Source organism: Leptinotarsa decemlineata, unplaced genomic scaffold (assembly GCF_025532065.1).
Source record: "Leptinotarsa decemlineata unplaced genomic scaffold, Ldec_3_MD MMD2_tig00000010_RagTag_RagTag, whole genome shotgun sequence".
In the NCBI taxonomy this organism is placed as follows: Eukaryota; Metazoa; Arthropoda; class Insecta; order Coleoptera; family Chrysomelidae; genus Leptinotarsa; species Leptinotarsa decemlineata.
The window spans coordinates 10,575,182-10,597,143 of NW_027412538.1; the positions used below are offsets into that span (position 1 = coordinate 10,575,182).

Here is a 21,962-nt window from a genome sequence, read left to right on the forward strand (position 1 = left end):
CTGTACCTAACCTCCTTGATATAATTCGAACTCACTGTACATGTATTTCTTCATTTGAAAAAAGTATTTTTTATCAACACGCGCGCCTGCTGCCTCATTTGTAACCCTCCTTTGCGCGGCTGCGCAAAACTATATTAAACAGAATGGTCGTTTATTTCTTCAGGGGGGTGTAATACATAGTGATTCTTGATGATCGCAAGTTTGTTATCACAAATAATTACCAATCCTATCGCTCTTGAAATATTTTTTGATCCCTTATTGACGAGAAAGTTGTAAATGATTCAATTCATGCAATTGCAAATCCTCTGATATCAACGTTGTACAATTTATCTGATCATAATTTCATTATTTACCTACTGATTCGAAAGCTTTCGCTAGATCGAATAAAATTGATACTACATGCTTTCCCCATCAATATTATTGTGAATGAACTCAAATTTTCCAGCAATAGCTGTTTCAACCAATCTGTCTTTTCTAAAGCCATGTTGCTGATCGAAGAGGGTTTTTTATTCATCAAGAAATAAGACAATTCTATTTACAACTATTGTTTCTAGTAGTTTTCAAGGAACACTTCATAATGAAATTTGGCGATAGTTGCCAATATCTACTTGGGGAACTGTTTTACATATTGGTATAACCTTTCCAGTTTTCTAGACTTCCAGACAGCTTGCCCGTATATTACTGGTTTTCCAATAGCCAGACTATCAATTTTGCACCAGTTCTGACACGCGTTACTACATGTCTGGCAACCACGTTATTAAAAAACGTATCTGCTGCCGTACTTGGTAAAGTAAAATATATTGGTGTAGTAGGAACAACCTCCATTAGAAGAAATAGTCCGTTACTACTATGATATTTGCCGTTGACAGTCAAATAAGAAGATCCAGGTGTGCTGGTCTGCCGCTGCTCTCTTGAAGATGATGTTGTAGGTACATTCTTCTTCGACCCCCTTGTAGATCCTTTTTTCGAAGTACTAAAGTCGTTACAATACTAACAGCAACAGTTGACCCAGTAGTATCTCTTTGAAACGCTCGTCAGGCTCCTAGATGCCGAATTGTCCTGCTCAGCTACTATGGAGTTGTTCCAGCACATCTTTGACCTGTGCTCTTGGTACGGCCAGCTGGTGAACTTCTGTTTATTTGTTTGGGCTCTCCCACTTACCATGCAACATTCCATTGCGGAGGAATAAAACATCTCGTTGAGCTCAGTAAGCCTTTGCAACTACACCGTTTTTAGAGACTCGCTACTAATCGTGTCGGGCTTCGAGCTAACTTAAGATCTGTTAGAAGATTCATTAGAAGAAATAGTCCGTTACTACTATCAAATATTTGCTGTTGTCGGTCAAATGAAAAGATCCAGGTGCGTCTGCCGCTACTCTCTTGAAGAAAATGTTGTACATTCTTCTTCGAATCCTTGTGTATCCTTTTTTTCGAAGTACTAAAGTAGTTTACATCGTTACTCCACTCACAGCAACAGTTAACCCAGTATAGTATCTCTTTGGATCTCTCGTCAGGCTCCTAGATGTCAAAGTGTCTTGCTCAAGTACTACGGAGTTGTTCCAGCACATCTTCGACCTGTGCTCTTGGTACGGCCAGCTGGTGAACTTCTGTTGCTTTGCTTGGGCTCTCCCACTCACCATGCAACATGCCATTGCGGAGGAATAGGACATCTCGCTGAGCTTAGTAAGTCTTTGCAACTGCACCGTTCTTAGAGACTCACTGCTAATCGTGTCGAGCTTCGAGTTAACTTCAGATCCATCATAATTGTTCTAACTTATTCCTTGTATTGTTAATATCCATGTCTGAAAGAGATCTTGCGATTGAAACACGTATCGGTTGTCCAGTTTCTTCATCTTTCGGAGTTGCAACTTCTGAACTTCTTCTTTTGTTACTAGGGTCATTGTTAAACCTTATCGGTAACTTACTCAAATCAGTACAGTGTCGCTTCAACTTTGATGTGGTGTTGGAGCATGCTGTCCTGCTTCTTCATTTCGTTGATATCTTCTGCGAAAAACGTAAGACCACATGCAGCTGCAGCATCTGTCAATATAGCATGTATCGTCAAGAGGCGTAGTCACAAGACTTGCTGCATTGCTGTGACCTTTAACTCGTAGATCTATACTCGCATTTTCTATACAATTTCTTTTGACGCTTGGGGATATGCCAAATTGATCAGTCTCTGAATATGATTAGTCTCTGAATATAATATACTCCTGGAAGACTCGTGGTTATTGATGTCTGCTTCTTGGTTAGCAGTATTATATTTGCTTCAGTGCCTGGCCTGTCAGTGCCAGTACATAGGCAGTAGTGTTTTCTCTTCCGTCAGCTGTTTACATTGGTTGCCGTTGTTTTACACGATGGGTTGCTTTTATTTTGAAATATTTTCAAGTTGCTTAGGGAAGCAACAGCTGAAAGAAGTTTCTTCTTAGGTTAGGTTAGGTCCAAAGTGAGCCAACCTTGGAAGATTCTGCCAAAGTCTATGAATCTTCTTGCCATCCATGTATTCAATATTTGTTTGGTAAAGCCTAAAGCGATGACAATGACAGGTTCTGCTTGCAGAGGAGGCTGTTGCCTCCCTTGCAAAGGCTGCTGACTCCCTTGCAAAGGAGGGTGCTGCAAGAAGCCTTCTTCTTAGTTGAATCAATTCGTAGCGAACATTTCAACAGAAATGTTGGTTTTTGAGGAGTAGTTATCGTTCTTTCATCTCTGGTAGTGAAGATGCATTGAAAATGTAATCACAAACATTTTGATTCGTTCGTTAATTGAAAAAGTACACATTTTTTGTACTCTTTTTTCTTTTATTTCGTCTGAAACAAACTATAAAGCCTAGCGCATTGCTAATTATCGTATCCACTGAATATACAGAAAAAATGTTGGATAACCTACCAAAGTCGATTTCTGTAAGTGTATTTCACTGTACGATAATTATTTGCATTGATAGTTTACTTGTATTTGACAAATACCAACCTGTCGCAGACACGTTATTACAGTTATAAACCATTCCATTATTTATATGTACCTAATTAAGAAGTGACTTGTGTCGTGTGATTTCTAATTTTAAACGAAAGGTATTTCAATTTCTTGATTGTTAGTAGAAAGTCATTTTATCCAGTTCCATGACACTGTTAATAAAAGAATGATTTTAACATAACTGGATTTAGAAAACACTCGTAATCTGTTCATAACCAAATAGGCAAGCTGTATAATTTCCATTAATTGATAGATGTAGCTGTGTCATTTGAGTGTATTTTGCAGATTGGCTCACTTGCGTTAACAAATAGTTTAAGAGTTGTAAACAATTTGGTTGAACGAAAGAAATAGGTGTTGCAAACATCTCACGATCTATTCAAAATTTGAAAAAAGATCCCTTAAAGCATACATTTTCCAAAAGATGAAGTGTTCAGCTTCGGAAACTGTAGCCCCAATATTTATAGTTACAATTGGGCGGTAAAAATTAAATACTTGGTGGATAATTCAGTAAATAATAATGAGCCGGTAAAAAATGTTCTCGCAATTTTCTTCTCAAATATACTTTTGTTGAATGATAATTTTTTCCAAGTTGGAAAAAGTTTACATAATAATCTTGTTAAATTTCGAGTTTGAAGCCTACATTTTTCCTTTCTTGGAGCTATTTTTTGCAAACTTCAAAAATATCCTTACTGGAAAAACAATCTCTAATTTATTTATGAACAATCAAAGATGTTGAAAATTGAACGTGAATAAGGCATTGACTTTTTCTTTAAATATTTCAGTTGGTTTGTTTTCTCATTAATTAAATCTAGATTGATATGACTTTTTGATTTGTATTGTTCAAAAAAATGTTATAAACAAATGCATTGTTTATGAGGGGATTGAAATTTTTAGAGGAAGCAAATCATTCAATAATCAAAAAATGATTTTTAAAAACTCGTTTGGAAACATATTTTATTGCATAAGAATGCATTTATCAGTTAACTATTCATTTCTGCAAGTGAATATAAATATTAAGGAACCTTTTATTTTCGAATGATTTATATTCTCGTCTTTTATATTATAAAAAAATATGTTTTTCTGATTTTTCATTCGTTTATTTGATAAACAATTCATTGTGAACAAGTCACAGTTTTTAAATTATTTTTGGTTTATTTCAAAACGGTACATGTTTATTTCTTTTTAATTTTTTCCTCTGAAGAGTGAAAATGTATTTGTTTATAACAAATTATTAATCGAAAGATTAATGAAAGTCAGAAAAAGTAGTATTTTTCACAGAATTCAAAAGAGCAGCAATAGAATTTTGTTAACGATTCTTTTAAAATCATCACTCACAAAAAATTTCCATTATCTTATAAACAATGCATTTGTTTATAAAAATATTTCAACTACATGAATGAGAAATTAAAAAAAAAAACAATTTAAGTTGACTTTCATCAAGGCTGACACAAATCGATTGGAATATTTGAAAACAAATTTTTTTCGATGATATATGTTTTTCCATTTTTTAATGTTCTTGATTGTTCGTAAATAAATGGAAAATTGATTTTTTTGAGTACCTAGGTGGAGACTGACCCATCACAAACAGTGTTTTGAGTCCATAGGTTGGACTTTCTATTTTCACTACCCATCGTCCAAACCGTGCTAGAAATCATACGTTGAATTGTAAGACCTCGTTAATCCTAGGTAATACCTAGTTAACGACAGAACAGATTTCTACAGATTCCAATAATTGTTTTTGTTATAGGCATCGACAATCGATGGACGAAGAAAAGGCGCTTGTCTCTTCTGCCAGGAATATTTCATGGAACTTTATCTCCTAGCAGAACTCAAAACTATCAGCCTCAAAGTTACTACAGTCGATATGCAGAAACCTCCTCCTGATTTCCGCACGAATTTCGAGGCCACGCCCCCTCCCATCCTCATCGATAGAGGAATGGCCATTTTGGAGAATGAAAAAATTGAAAGGCATATCATGAAAAACGTACCTGGTGGACACAATCTATTTGTTCAGGTAAGTCATGATCAGTAACCACTAACCGGGCATAGTAACATTGTAAGTCACATTATTATTATTATCATTATCATCATTTTCATTTTTTCACTCAATACAGCAAAGCTTCATTTCATTTAATGAATTACAAAAACAATATTTATCTTTTAGGCTTTATAACTTACATTTGAAAAGCAGGCTTGTTTTTATTTATTTCATAGCTAACAAAAATTCATTATTAAAAATACAAATTCATTATGAATATAGATAGATCTCTGTTACTGCTCTACTCAAGCAATCTCAATCGACCGTGTTACCCGAAATCGCTGTTTAATCCCTTTGAGGTGTAAAACAATTCACTACGTATGGTTGTTCTTCGTTCACTGGTCTACAATGAAGTTAGCGATTGCATATGTCTATCTTTCAAGGATAGTTTACCAATGTTTAAAATAATGGTCTCATGTAATGTGATTAGCATTGATTCGCTCAACTTACTGTAAGCTGGCGATATAGCTATACCTAAGGTAAAGTATAACTTAAAAACAGCAACGTCTCAAGTATTGAGAGACATCCTCCTTTCTTCCTTGGGGAGCCTGGGTTAATGACTGTCCCCTTAGAATTAAAACATTTGTGCTATAGGTGGATATAATTTATTTCTTGTGAACATTTTGGTATTGTTTACAATTTTACAGTTAGAAAAGTAATATCTTCTTACATTTGACACTTTGTGGCCTTAGGAGCTCAAGGCTTCCTGCCAGTATTGTAGGGGGAGTCCTATAATAACGGTTGATGAAATGTATACACTGACACGTAAATCAGGGTATTGGTTGACAAGTTTGAAACCAACTGAGAAAGGTGTAGATGTTAGAAAAAGAAATAATAAATATTTTAACTGGATTCGAGTTTGATTAAGTTGGTTACCGTTTAGAGTAAATTTCCCGTTTTTGTTATGTATACTGTATAAGCTCCAGGGTTGATAAAGCGGGTGGCACACTACCCTCCATCTCAGTCAAGCCCTTCTTCACTGTTTAAAAGCTGGTGGCCTACCCTGGGAGCTATGCTCTCTAATCCCTAGTAGCCACTCTCACGCCAAGTTGTGAAACAACAAGGAATCGTTTAGAAATTGACTTAATTAGTCAAAGAGAAATACAAGGCGTAACAACGCATCTATCTTTGTTTGGGTTACTTTGCTACTTGGATGGATATAATATATAGTAAAACCAATAATGATTGAGAGTAAAGCGCGTTGTCATATCTAAATTTTACGTTATCAGTTTATAGCAGAATCAAAATATAGTAAGCAGTAGAGTTGTAGGTTGTGGCAAATTATAGATAATACACAATACTAGTACGATTAAAAGGTATTATTTATGACAAAAATCAGTAATGAGCTTGTGATGAGTAATACTTATACATTTCATTATTTTCTGTATAGTGTTAGATATTTATTACAACTAGTGGCAACGCTGTACGCAACGATATTTCTGTCTTTGTCACTTTACCGTAACTTCCATCTCATCGTTGCAGTCCTCACTAATGTACTTGCAGCCATGAGCGTATCATTGGTTTGTGAATTATACAGCGTGAATTGTACGTTTTACAGTTAAGTTAGTCAGCAATCGACGTATTGTGATAACAATTGGTGAAAATAATAGTGCTAATAAGTGTTTAAGCGTTACATAATTATATTTCTACACCGTTCTCAAACTACTCAAAAAATGGGAGACATGGTCGGGCCTTCCACGTCGAAAAAGGTAAAACGGTCGGAGTCTCGGTCAGTAAGAGAAAAACAAATTGTACTGCGAGTATTTCACTGTCTTGAAAGAGATCATCAGCCACCAAAAGATGACTTTGTGCATATGTGCTGTAATTCTACGTGTGTACCTCCGAATAACCAACCGGGCATTTCTACATCATTAAGTTCCACAATTACAAAAGATAAATTAGTTGATATGTGCTCTGATTATACCAGTGTACCAAAATCATCGATTTACAAAATACTAAGAGAAGCAGAAATTCATGGGGACGTACAAACGCCAAAAACTATTAGCGGACGAAAAAAAATCACAGTTGATGAAGAAGCCAAAACCAGTATACGCAGAACTATTCACAGTTTTTTTTTCAGAAATGAGCTGCCCACACTACAAACAATTCTGGAGGCACTTAGCGATCATGAATTGGTCCCAAAAATAGGTAAAGAAACTTTTAGGAAACTTGTACACGAAATGAAATTTACGTAGGGAAAAGTTGACAGGAAAAGCATTCTCATTGAACGTCAAGAAATAATAGCATGGAGAAGAAACTATCTAAGAAAAATTGACGAATTTCGGAAGCTCAAAAAAAAATTGTACTTCATGGATGAGACATGGGTTAACCAAGGACATACGGTCAAAAAAGTATGGCAGGATGGTAATATAACAAGTGCACGACAAGCCTTTATTGAAGGTTTGTCAGTTGGGTTGAAACAGCCATCTGGAAAAGGTAGTCGTCTGATAGTTACGCATATAGGAAGCGACAGTGGATTTTTACCAAATGGTGAATTAATATTTAAATCTAAGAAAACAGACGACTATCATGAAGAGATGAATGCGGAGGTGTTTGAAAAATGGTTTGAAGGCATCATTCAACTTGTGGAACCTGGGTCTGTCATCGTCATGGACAATGCCCCATACCATAGTCGACATTTAGAACCATTACCGAAACAATCATGGAAAAAAGCAGCAATTCAAGAATGGTTAATTAATAAGAACATCCAATATAACAAACATAGTTTAAAGGTGGAATTACAGTTTTAAGGTTACCACCATAACACTGCGAATTAAACCCAATAGAATTAATCTGGGCGCAAGTAAAAGGATATGTGGCACGAGAAAACAGAACATTTAAATTAGTGGACGTGCAACATCACCTACAAGAAGCTATTCGAACTGTTTCTGCAGAAGACTGGGAGAAATGCATGCAGCATGTTTTAAAAGAGGAGCAAAAAATGTGGGACGTAGACAACCGTATTGAACACAATATTGAACCAATCATAATTCACTTTGATGATAGCGGTAGCAACAGTGACGAATCTGAGGTTGAAGATTAGACGAAAATTTGTACATTTACATTCATATTATATTCTATTATCAAAAATTTGTAATTTGTATTTTCTAGTACCCCTGACGATGAGTTTAAGTTACTCGAAAGCTTGAGAATAGTTATAAAGAGTTCGCTTATCAATTGCTGCAATTCAATAGTGAAAAAAAGTTATATATATATATATATATATATATATATATATATATATATATATATATATATATATATATATGTGTTTTTTATTAATATTGTTAATTTATTTGGTACCTACTATAATTACCACGATTATTACCCCGTTTTCATAAGGCCCACCTAATGACCACAACGATTAGGTAAATTACGATATTGCAAAGTTTTAATGAAATAAATAAAAAATGTGTATGAATATTTTAACTAATTGTACTAAGAATTTTCCTTTCATTCTTAACCCTCTCAAAAATTAATAAGCACGCCCCCGATTTGCTGTCAACTGGGCTTACTTCTACTCTCAATCATTATTGGTTTTAGTATAGATACTATTAACAACCATCAACTGCAAAAGTGACTAATTTTCAAAAATCTAAAAACCGAATAACCAATATCATTGAAAAACGAAAATATAAACTGTTCTACGTCGTTTTTCCTCTCTCTCTCTCTCTATTCATTTGACATGAGTTAAGTAAGACTGAACTTAGAATTATATTCTTTTAAATAAAACTGTGTATCATGTTATTCAAAGACTATTTAGTGAATATTATCATTGTCAATATTAAAGAAAAGTGTTGAGAAATGCATAGACCATCCACAAATGTTTCCTTTGGAAACAAACACCAAGCTTCATAACGAGACTTGAAACAATCGTAATGAATAAAATGTTTTTCTGCAAACAATAATACCATTTCGTGATTGATTTTTCAGGATAAAGAAGTAGCCACTCTGATCGAAAATCTTTACACCAAATTCAAGATGTACGTGCGCAAATACGAATCGCCAGATACTTCGGAGAGTAGACAACCACTTCTTTCCCACTTGGAGCGCATCAACGATTTCCTCGCCAAAAGAGGAACTAGATTCCTGACTGGAGACACAATGTCCTGTTTTGACTGTGAATTAATGCCTAGGTTTGTATCCATTTCATTCAATCAAACTCTACAGGTGTGAAGTCAGCAGCCATTTTTCAGCGGCCGTTTTTATCTAATGGCCAAAACATCAATGACACCAGGAATAATTGAAAATTGAAATTTGTTAATTCAGTATACATATGAGGTAAAACACAAGTCGAAGTCTTAGTCGTCACTGAGATTTAGAGATATAAGCTTCGTCTTCGGAATCAACGCACCCACCACTGATGATGGATGTTGGGGTAGGAGACGAAACGTTTGTTGCTCTAGGTTGCATTCGACCAAGGTCTATCACCCCGGGTTTCGTTGGGTTCAATTTCCGACTTCTTCGCCAGTTTCCGGAACTTTTCAAATTATCCGGCATTGTGGGAAATGAATTCATGGCTTTTGTATCACTATAATGCATCTGCTCACCAGTCATTGCTTGTTAGTAATTTTTTGGCCAAAAACAACACTGTAATCATGCCTCGGCCACCGTGTTCACCAGATTTGGTGCGACTTTCTCCTGTTTCCAAGATTGATTGGAAAACACGCTGACATAAGTGTTTTACATCTGAGGAGAACTACTTGGAAGGGGACAAAATAAAAATTGATGATTGAATTACTATTTCTTGAACAGACTATATAGGAAAAAACGATTATTTAGAATTCGTCACGAACAAAACTTTCTGAATCTTGAACTAAATTTTCAAAAATTCCTGTTATATCCTTTGAAAATATTTGGTCGAATTCATTATCCATAAAGTTACTGACTTTGGCTGATAATTTTATTTGGGTCTTCAAAGAATGATTGAAAATTAATGAAAAAATATAGACTAGTCTTTTGATGGCTCCATCATGAATCATCTCTTGGTATATTGTTCTTGTTGATGCAGAAAATGTTTAGAAGTTAATTGAGACAAGTATAAACCATTACATGCCTTAACCAATCTGTTGTACAATTTTATTTTGATGTTATCAGTTTTCCACTGATAATTCAGTTGCTAGATAAAAACTTACGCTGAAAAGGGCCTGCTTACTTCATAATGAATTTTTTAGAAATCATTAAAATTATCTAAACCTTGTACAGAAATTCTAAAATAACAATGAACATGCTGCAGGTGTAATTGTGTGATAAACCTTTCGTTAAACAACCAGAAAACAACAAAAACGCAGTTTAAAGTAAATAGTTGATGAAAATAGTAGCAAAATAAAAGGATTCGTTAAAATATTTCTGCAAATTGAAATGAGGTTTATCAGCTGTAAAATGTTGCATATTATGTAGGTTTTCGAATCTTAAATTTACCATTAGTATAACATATAGAATCCACGAGTAGATTTGAAGTGGATTTGGGGAGTTTTAAATTAACTTCCATCAGTGAGTGGGTTGTAATTTAGATTCACTTTATCAATTGGCAATTTGTTCCTTAATTAACCTCACCATTATAAAAAATGAAAACTGCAGCGGTTCAAAATTCGGTGAAAATCATTTCATTCATAATTATCATACAAGACAATTTCAGGAATTACATCCAAGTAGACCAAAACCGGAAATTGGGAATCGTATCTTGCATAACTGTGTAATAATTCATACTAGGCTGTCAGCCGAGTTTAAAAACATAAAATTTGTTCTAAAATTCAAAGTACTTTAAAAAAATATTTATTAGATGAATAGTATTTTCACAATTGTCAATTTGTCTTTGAACATGTTTATATATTTCACATACATATTTTGAGTTTGAATTTCCTCAACATGAACAGCCATCTTCTCCGAAGATGACGAAACACGTATCGGGGTTTTGTAAACTTTCAAGGGGAAACCGCGACACGTGTTTGACTATACGCTAGCATCTTCGGACCTCACTGTATTGTGAGTTTTGCGACGCTCGAATATGCTATTGTATGGCGAAACACGTGTCATAGTTTTGTAAAGTTTCAAGTGAAAACTGCGATACGTATTTGACTATACGGTAGCATCTTCGGGCGTCATAATTTTGCGAGATTTGCGACGCCCGGAGATGCAATTGTATGTCGAAGCACGTGTCATAGTTTTGTAAAGTTTCAAGTGGAAACCGAGATACGTGTTTGACTATACGGTAGCATCTTCGGGCGTCACAATATTGTGAGTTTTGCAACGCCCGAAGATGCTATTCTATGGCGAAACACGTGTCATAGTTTTGTAAAGTTTCAAGTGGAAACCGCGATACGTGTTCGACTATACGGTAGCATCTTCGGGCGTCACAATATTGTGAGTTTTGCAACGCCCGAAGATGCTATTCTATGGCGAAACACGTGTCATAGTTTTGTAAAGTTTCAAGTGGAAACCGCGATACATGTTTGACTATACGGTAGCATCTTCGGGCGTCACAATATTGTGAGTTTTGCGACGCCCGAAGATGCTATTGTATGGCGAAACACGCGTCATAGTTTTGTAAAGTTTCAAGTGGAAACCGCGATACGTGTTTGACTATACGGTAGCATCTTGGGGACTCACAATATTGTGAGTTTTGCGACGCCCGAAGATGCTATTGTATGGCGAAACACGTGTCATGGTTTTGTAAGGTTTCAAGTGGAAACCGCGATACGTGTTTGACTATATGGTAGCATCTTCGGGCGTCATAATATTGTAAGATTTGCGACGCCCGGAGATGCTATTGTATGTCGAAACACGTGTCATGGTTTTGTAAGGTTTCAAGTGGGAACCGCGATACGTGTTTGACTATACAGTATCATCTTCGGGGGTCACAATATTGTGAGTTTCACGACGACCGAAGATGCTGTTGTATGGCGAAACCGAAGTGTATTTTTTGAATACGCTATAATGGATTTTCATCAAATATCGGGTCAGTTTTATCATATAAAGTGTTTACATTTCGAGACGACGAGAAATAAAATGTATTCGTTGCAGGCTACAACATATCCGAATTGGTGCAAAAGCCTTCCGCAAGTTCGAAATTCCCACAACATTCACTGCGCTCTGGACTTACATGGCCAACATGTACGAGTTGGAGGCGTTCATTCAAAGTTGCCCCGCCGATCAAGATATAATCAGTCATATCAAGAACCAGCTGGGACTGAGAACGACAGCGAGGATAGAGCTCGAAACTCCTGTGTATTCTACTGCCATTCCTGTGCTTGCCGAATCGTAAGGCGAATATTTTGAAGAAGGGTCATTTCGTGAAGTTGTAGTTATTGAATTTATATTAGAATTGAATTGGTATTCACTTTTATCTGTAATTTTTCAGCAAGTACTTAAAACTGAATTACTTCTTCAAAGCTTTCAGCTTTGAAAACTCCATTATGGAAAAAAGATATTGATTTTGCAGCGCAAAGAAAGAGTGATTTCATGAAATAGACCCTTCAGAGTTGCTTTTCATGCTATTTTAAATTTAGACCTAGTCAGTGAAAAAAAAACTCCAAAATTTTTTCTAGCTGATTCCACACAAATCAGTACGTAATATGTATGTAAAAGCATTTTATACAATGTGATGAGAAATATTTATATATACCAGTTGTTTCTTGTACATATGCTATTTCGGTTCGTAAAGTTTCAGTTTTGATTATTTTAATTTTTCTAGCTGGATGTAAAAAATATTTGAAGAGCAATCGCTTTTCTTCATTTGAGTTGTGTAAAATTTGAAGTTTTCTGTTGTTCTGGAGTTATTGTACTGGATTAATTTTTTAGGTGTTCTTTGTATTTTTAATAACCTTGTTTATAACCAAGAGAACAATCCATAATTAATAAAGGTGTAAAATATTTATAACACTGTTTTTCTAATCTTTTTCAAAAAGGAAATCTGTTTACGAAATACTTAGGACTATAATAATGATAATAAAATGCTTTATTGCCCAAAGAACCTCAGCTTTTGTTGACAAAGCTGCAAATTTTCTTCAGTCAATAGTAGAGTCAATACCTGAAATTCTTAATTTTGATTTCACAAGAAAATCCAATCCTAACTCGATCGTTTTGATGCCTTTCAGAGATGCAGAAATGTCGATGATAATACAAAAACTCAAAAATAAAATGTCTACTGGTCCTGATGAAATTCCCACAGTTATTGTGAGAGAATTTGGCAAAGACTTGGTTAGACCACTTACACATACACTGTGTCCGTAAAGTATGGAACAAATTCATTTTTAGCTAAACAGGTCATTTTAAGAAATAATCCTGAAACACGTCGATTTTTGATGTTAATTTACCGTATTTTAAAATAATAATCTAATTTACAGGGTGAATTACGTTCGAGTAATGACGTCACCGTCATTTTTTTTTTATGGAACACCCCCATTTTGTCTCAATTTTCGGATTACTCTAGCTGAGCTGATTCCAAAAATGTATCACATGTTGATTCCAATTGGTACAGGGTGGACAAAAATACAGTAGTTGTGTGTGTGCTAATAAAGTAACGCGTAACATTCTTTATTAGGTAAATTAACAATGTTATCAAAAATACTTATAATGTCCGTATAAGTAAAAATGTATCAGAAAAGTTAAACTCCATGATGAGTTTGTTATGTATACATGAATTGATGACAATTAACTGAACTTGTTTTGTAAACAAACGTCAGTACCTTCAATTTTGAAAAAGCAGACAACTCAAAAACTGCAATAAGTATTAATGAAATTACTAGAGTTGAAATAACATTAAAATTTCAATATTCAGTATTTACAGATTATTTATAATCACTAACTAGGGCGGTAAGGATGCTTAATCACGTTGAATAAAATTTTTAACTAGGGCTTGACAAACAAAATGCATGCTATGGTATTGTCAAGTTGTTGATTCACTTGTCAAATTTTTAACAGTTATTGTTGCAATAATGTTGTCTCTTCAGTAAAGAATAGAAATAGTTTTAATATGTGGTGAGAATACACCATACCGGCAAGTAGCTAACATTTTTAATGAACGGCATCCAGGAAAAAATGTTCAACATTTTACTGTGTCAAGGATAATGTCGAAATTCAGAGAAACAGGATCCGTAGCAAATCAATTTAAGAAAAAGCACACTCTAAGTAAATATGATGAGGAGACCCAACTCAACATTTGTTTAAAAGTTATTGAACACGGGCAAACGAGCATAACCGTTATTATAAAAAATACCGATTACAAGAGAGAAAGTGTTGGAAATTTTTATTAAAGAATAAATTTTGACCTTACAAGCCAAAATTTATTAACACATTAAAAGAACGAGATTTTGATGTCCGTTTGGGGTTTTCATTCTGGTTTCAAGGAGAGAGAGAAGAAAATGTAAAGATTCTGTATAAAATTTTATGGACAGATGAGGCAACGTTCTCTTCATATGGAACGGTAAGTTCTCAAAATTGCCGATGGTGGGCCCAAGAAAATCCCAATTTCACAGTTGAATGTGGTGATCAGTATTCCTTGAAAACTAATGTATGGTGTGGGATACTTAACGACCAAATAATTGAGCTATTTTTCTTTAGGGAAAATTTATCATCCGTCGGTTATCTCAATCTTTTAAATAATTAGGTTAGTGAAGTTTTAGATAATATGCCTTTAAATATTAAATACGACCTATGGTATCAGCTTGATGGCGCATCAATACATCACACGGTTGCTGTAAAACAGTCCCTCCAACAAATGTTCAGAGGCAAAGTTATTGGACGTAACTGGGAACATTATTGGCCACCTAGATCACCCGACTTGACGCCTTTAGCCTTTTTCTTGTGGCGTTACCTGAAACAAATGGTGTACCGAAGTATACCATTTACTGACATACAACATCTGGAAAATACCATTCCCGAGTGCTGTGCAAATATAATTCCCCGATTTATTAAAAATGCAGTTACAGATGTCAGTAAAAGGACCATAATTTGTATTGAACGTGGAGGACGACATACTGAAATGTAGGCTATAAGTGTTTGACAACCTCATTTAGATCAATAAGTAATTTTTTGTACCCATTTGTATTTTCTATAATATTATTGTTGTTCAAAATTTATAATAATAATAATAGTTCTATCGAAATTATTTGCATTTTGGTTTAGTTGCCTCTGATTTTTCGAAATCAAAGGTTTCTTTAAGAAAATAGCCAAGTGATTGAAACTGCACCAGTCATGGTAAAAATTTTATAGCAAATTTTTAATTTCTCTCTAAAAATGTCCGTATAAGTAAAAATGTATCAGAAAAATTAAACTCCATGATGAGTTTGTTATGTATACATGAATTGATGACAATTAACCGAATTTATTTTTTAAAATAAAGGGGATATCTGTCAAATATAAGCAAAACGTTAACTTTATCCTAGTTGCATAAAATTTGGCATATGGATATAAAATTGCCGTAGACACAACTTTTTCAAGTAACTTATTGTTAAATTCGATCTAGAAATGCACTTTTTCAATTTTTTTCAAAAAAAAAGTTGAGTTTGACAAACACTGAACGTCAGTGGCCGCATCATTTTGAGTTAAATTTAAAGCACAAACAAGTGTCGAAGTTAAACTTCATTGAAACTTTTCAAAAAAAAAGTTTCCCATATGGTGCGCACTTTAATAGTGACACTGTATAATATGACAGATAAATTAAATTCTAAAACATATCAAAGTCGGTGAATTCGTAACCATGTCGATAGGAACTGCCTGAGAGATTTTTATTTTTCAGAAATTCAATCATATTTGATGTATGGCATAATGCTATGGGGAGCATTTATCACGAAAACGAGCAATACGAGCTATAATGAAAACGTCAAACAGACTCTCCTGTAGACCTCTATTTGTAGAGTTGAATATCCTGCCATTAGTCTGCTTATATCTACTGGAGAAGATATGTTATATCTACAGATCCAGAAATACACTTCCGAGATATAATGATGTACACCCATGTCAAACTAGAGCTAGCATCAATATCTATACCAGGCTTGACAATCTTGATCTGGTATTAAAGGGACCAATTTTCCATGAGTATAAAAGTTTACAATAAGTTGCCAGTAAATATTAGAAATGAGATCCCACTATCCAGATTCGGAAGCGCCATTAAAAAATATTTACAAATTAATTTGTTTTACGACCTCACTGAGTATTTTATTATGAATCAGTAGTGAATTAGTGTATGTCTTTATATATTTGTGATTGTGCATATTGATTGTAAAACTATAGGTTTCTTTTTAAGGATAAGAACTTCTTTATTGTTCATTGTGATTGACATGTTCTATACCCAATAGGGTCTCTGAATGATTGATCTCTGATTGATACACATATAGAGTACATGCAGATATAGAGTATATCTGCACAAATATGAACATATAATAAACAATTTTATCCAAATACATACGGGTACTGAATAGAGATATTACACATTAATAAAACACTACCAGAAGAGTTTGAAATATTAAAAGTGCAGTACAACATACTTTATCTATAAATTAAAACTGAAATGATGAAACAAATTATAGAAAACTAGCCTCATAGAACTCTTCTAAAGTATAATAGGGTCTACCACATAGTAAATCTTTTGCTGATTTCCAAAATTCACAGTTATCCTCTAAAATTTCAATATGGCCTGGTAAACGATGGAACATCTCAAGATAATTATAATTTATGGAAACTTTGATTAGAGTAGAGGCTGGTATGGGTTATCTTGGTCATTGGCTTGACGAAGGGCATAATTATCAGAGTTGCCACTCAATATCAGTTCATGTTTGTTAATCAGACTGTTTCAAAATAAAAATTCCAAAGACTCAAAATTTTATATAGTTCAAACAAGGGTTTGCAAGAGTCTCGACTTTTGGCATTGCTCATGAATCTTGTAGCTCTTTTCTGTAGAATGAAAACAGTCTGCAATTGAGTTTTGCAACATACTTCCTAGAGGGAAATTTCATACCTTGAATGAAAATCAATGAGTGAATAATGAGCCGATTTAGCGGCAAACAAACCAAGTTCATTTTAAGTTATTCTCACTGCAAAACACCCTGAAGCTAGCTTTTTATTGAGGGTTAAAATGTGATCAGCGAATTTGAGTTTATTGCCAATTATTACCCCTGGAAATTTAGAATTAAGTCGGTTTTCAGTCATCTTGTCTGCGTCGTTTATTGTTAATGGTATGCTGTGGAAAAAGCAGCGGAATGATATTAGGTTTGTTTTGGAAACATTAAATGGCAGCAGATAGTCATACTAGTTTTCATTTTTTTTTCAATATCTGAGCCTATAATCTCGTGGAGATTACATTAATTTATTACGCCATAATATTGTGGTATCATCGGCGAATTGGGTGAATTTTCCTCCCATATTAATAGATGTTGAATCGTTTATTAATAAAAAGAAAAGTATCGTTCCCAGTATTGAACTTTGTGGTACGCCATTTTTTATTTCGCCTTCTGATGAGGTTTCCTCAATCTGACTTCTTCCTATGAGATAATTCTCGAACCATTTATGAGTATTTCCACGGAGGCCATAGTGGTAGACTTTTCAGCAGTATTCTGTGACCTTCATAGTCGAATGCTTAAGCAAAATCACAGACCACAGTTGTTGATGACTATTTTTGTTAATATTTCCATAAACTTCGAATGACAAAAAAAGATAGCAACGTGGGTGTTCTTTTGGATTGAAAGCCGAACTGGCTATCGCTTATGATATTAAAATTATTTGAAAAATTTCTCAATCTTATTTCAACCAGTAGTTTCTCCAGTAGCTTGAATAGAGTCGGAATGAGACATATAGGGCAGAAATTTAATGGATCACTGAAAGCACCACCTTTGTGCAATGGGATAACTATACATTTTTTTAGATAGAAAGGGAGTGTAACGGTCCCGAAGGATGAGTTTATTACGAACGCTGGTGCATTTAATGTGGTATCAGAAAGGTTATATAATTTTTCTGCTGTACAGCAATAGCACTTGCTTGTATGTTGTATACTAAATTCTGAACATTTTTGCTTTCATAACAAAGACATAAAAATAAATTTTTAAGTATTCTGAGGATTTTTACACTCAAGTGCAAGTGCAATTATAAAAATGCACTCAAGTGCAAGTTGACTCAACACAGTACATAAAAAGTTTATGAGTTGGGGTTTTCTCACTTGAGCAATCATGGATTTAAGGAATTAGGAGTTCACGCAAAAGTAAATCAATTCTATAGGGTATGAAGTGTAGGATTATGAATATAAAAAATATGGCCGTTCGGTTATGGAATTTCAGGATCAATTTTCAGGGTCGGGGTTAGTGATGATGAGTTTTCTCATTAGATTCATTTGATGTGAGACATTCCAATGCTATATATCAAGTTGAGTTATTTCAAAAGTTTTGTTGGTTTTTATCAAACAATATTTTGTCCGTTTCCTCACCATAGGGCTCTGTGATGGTTTGGACCAGTTGTAGAAAGTTATAGTGTCCTGTTGTCGTAGAGAATCCAATTTTTATCACATGTGACAATCCAATTCTAAAAAGGATAGTTTTGGTTGCGCAAAAGCAAAGAACAGACCCCAATATGTGACAGTTTCGTAGGTCACCCACCTTTTGAGCTTTTTGACCTCTTCAATACATTTTGAACCATTGAAAACCACATTTCAGGTTTCATCTTCAGAGTTAATATATCAGGAACGAAATTTAGCAAACCAACATCAAACAGTGCAGTCATTAACACCACCATTGCCAAATGCCTGGTTAATTTTTCGGGCTGTGTCGGCAGCTCTTTGGTTCTATTTGGATTCGTAGAGAAAAATTGGCCGAAAATCTCTTTTAACGTCTTACTGAAGATTTATGAAATGAAGGATCTTGTTTTCTAACTTTCAAATCTCATGTGACATGACTCGACAGTACTTTCAAATTCAATAACAATATTGCAATCAGTTATTCCTTTCACTTGATCAAACTAATGTTCATAATTATTGCTTTGCCACATTTCTATTTGATATGAGCTGATTCCTAGTTCATCTTTGATTTCAGAGATCACGGCTACTTATAATTTAGGAAAAGATTCATTTTAGAATCAAGAATGTTCATTATAATTAGGTTTGTCATTCATTTATTGCACTGAAATATTTTTTCCACTATATTCAAGTGGAGGAAATCTACATTGATTCAGGATATAACTGGTTTCAATTTAGACTGAATCAGTGTAGATATTTATTCTCTATCCAGGAGTACAAAATACACTATGACTCACACCAATCATTGACCAAGTTATATGATAAAAGGAATCAAAAGTTATCTTTTTGGAGGAATACTGCAGGTAATTTTCTAACAATGGCTCTCCTGTAAAATGTAGTATGGTGTCTCATACTTGTGGAGAACAGATATATCCTTCAGATTTATGAAAAGCTGTTTGCTTGAAAGAAATCAAGTTCAAGGGTTAAGGAAACAATGAAAGATACCTCAAATAAAAAATTAAAATTTAATTCAAAGATTTTGATATGTTGTATGAATTCATAATTAATACAGAAATGATTGGTCATAAGGACGAATTCCTAATAAAAAAAATTAGCCCTAAAATTGACGTTATCGATATAAAGGTTTACTTGGTTTCACTGGAGTTATATATTTAATTCGTTGTGAATAGGCCTTTGGCGGAAGGAGAGAACATAGACACATGTTGGTCATCAAAGCTGTGAGTCCCCATATTCGTCGTTTACCACCAAGAAAAACAGGTAAAGATGCCGAATTCCTAAACTGAGTATATCCTAAGAAGGCAGGGTTACATAAATCCTCCAACGGTACAGTAAAAACTTCTTCTACTTCCATTGGGTTGATTTTCAGTTCTTTAATGTCCAAGTTGCCTCTTATTCGTCCTATAACAGGCATAACACAAGTCTCTCGTTTTGTAACTATTAATTTACCACTTCCCCATATTTCTATTTGATCAGAACTGATTCCCAGTTCTTCTTTGGTTTCTCTAAGAGCTGTATCTTCTAGAGTTTTGTCTGAAACATCTTGCATCCCACCTGGAAAACTAACTTGCCCTCTGTGCGACTTTAAATGAGCTGCTCTTAGTGTGTACAAAACAGACACTTTTTCATCGACTTCACAAAGAGGAATCAAAACTGCTGCCTTTTTAGCTGGTTGATTAGTGTTCATTCTCACCGGTTTCATGCTAGCAAACTTTGCAATGGTCCTTTTCATATTTTCTTCGCTAAAAACGTTTTCTGCTGAATACAAACTTGAATTCCTGGATCCAAGAGATTTTTTTACTATCAGGCGTAATACAGAAAACATGGTAATATATTAATCACATGAAAATTTCTATTTCAGCAATTTTAACAAGCTGTATTAATACTGACTCATTTTTCACAAAGATTCAGATTTTTCAGGTACATTCTGGTGACAATTGGAAATTATTTGACATGATGAAAAGTGATTCCATTGTTATGCAATTTTTGTTTACGTTTTGAGTTGACAATTTGTTCATAAATTTACAAATTTTCAATATTCACAACCATTAGAATTAATTTTGAGGTTAAAAAGGCTGACGAGACGGTTGAATCACAGAGATGGTCGGTAGTTTACGAACGGTATTTTGGAACGCGATTTTATGATACCCTACCACAGAACAGTAAACCGTACCGTGGGCAATTCAAGAATGTTACACGACGGTATTTTCATTTTGCAATAGACGGTATCGCAGAGTATCGTATCGAGTCGCGGTGTCTCAGTATATTTTACGGACATGAATTATTTGAAAATAGTATATGAGTTATATGATACCGTTTTATTCTCGTTCGCGACCAGAACGATCCAATAAAGTAGTGCTATTTCCCATCTCTATCACAAATTATGCCACAGACATAAAGTTCATAAACACATGACAGACAATTGAACCACAGAACTCATATAATATTTTACAATTATTATAAGGCGCTACGTGCGTTTATTTTAACAAATCATATGAAATAGGCATAAAAATCTGATCCATATTTTGAAAGTCAAAGTTGAACGTTGTCGTTAAATGTATGATGATGATGTATGTCGTTAAATCGTTATTCCAAGTGGTGTTTACTCATGTTAAAAGTTATCACTTTGGTTATCTGTAATATTATAAAATTGTATTATTTTCTTTCGAATCGTTTTTATTTATCGTATCACGATACATCATTTTGTAAAGAAATGTGCTAATTACACAATTGTTGCAATAATTTTATATATTTTCCGTTTTCTACGTACTCATGTTTAATGTGCCATCACTGTGAATGGAACATTTAGTGTTTCATCGGTTACAAATTTGGCTTCTTCGAACCGCTTTCATGAGATATAATTATGAGTTCTGTGAAGTAAAATCGTTTCGTTTCCGATTACACCTGGGATCACGAAGTTCTGAATGAATTGTAATCGTATCATCACCATCCTAGAACCAAGATCAACGATTCATATGAGCACCGAACATGATTCTTTATCGAATACGAATTTTGTAAAGAATATATGTAGTTACTATAAAGGAACTCATAAATTCATGGGAGAGCCCATCGATTGATCGAATGGATTCATCCATTGGTCCATTCGAAACATTAGCGTTTCTATCGATTTTAGCAATCCACCGATTTTTTCAAAGTGAAGGGGCGATACAGTGGTCTATTACATCACAAGTTGATGCTGCATGTTTGGGGGATCATTCGATTCCTCAACAAGAAATGATTTTCATAATACTCAGAAACGATCAACTTTTCATTGGTTTTTGATATGCTGGCGCGTCAACATTCACATCTTCACGACGTCCTGTGAAAAGTTTGTACTATTTGTAAACATTTTTCTGACAATCACCGTATGCCACTGTCAATATTTCAAGTGTTTTGGGCACTTCAATCTATTTTTTACAAAAAATTTGATGCATTCTTTGATCCATTTTATTATAACAGAAAAAAAAATTTCAAGCTTTACGCCTGTACCAACAAAATA

The 21,962-nt window shown here is 34.3% G+C and overlaps 2 protein-coding genes across 2 annotated transcripts in view; one reads left to right on the forward strand and one right to left on the reverse strand.

Annotated features, from left to right (window-relative positions):
• The window catches only part of Clic (chloride intracellular channel protein 5), a 42,185-nt gene extending 29,299 nt beyond the window's left edge, over window positions 1-12,886 (forward strand). Inside the window, exons 2-4 of the mRNA XM_023165939.2 lie at window positions 4,717-4,983; window positions 8,941-9,143; window positions 12,031-12,886. Coding sequence (XP_023021707.1) covers window positions 4,717-4,983; window positions 8,941-9,143; window positions 12,031-12,271 — 711 coding nt within the window. The 3' untranslated portion in view covers window positions 12,272-12,886. The remainder of the gene's footprint in view (window positions 1-4,716; window positions 4,984-8,940; window positions 9,144-12,030) is intronic.
• A 6,570-nt stretch (window positions 12,887-19,456) lies between these two features.
• On the reverse strand, window positions 19,457-20,566 carry LOC111510077 (mitochondrial coenzyme A diphosphatase NUDT8). Its single transcript, XM_023165937.2, has one exon. It carries the CDS (start codon window positions 20,286-20,288, stop codon window positions 19,575-19,577), a length of 714 nt encoding a protein of 237 aa, XP_023021705.2. The 5' UTR covers window positions 20,289-20,566; the 3' UTR covers window positions 19,457-19,574.
• Window positions 20,567-21,962: the final 1,396 nt, after the last annotated feature.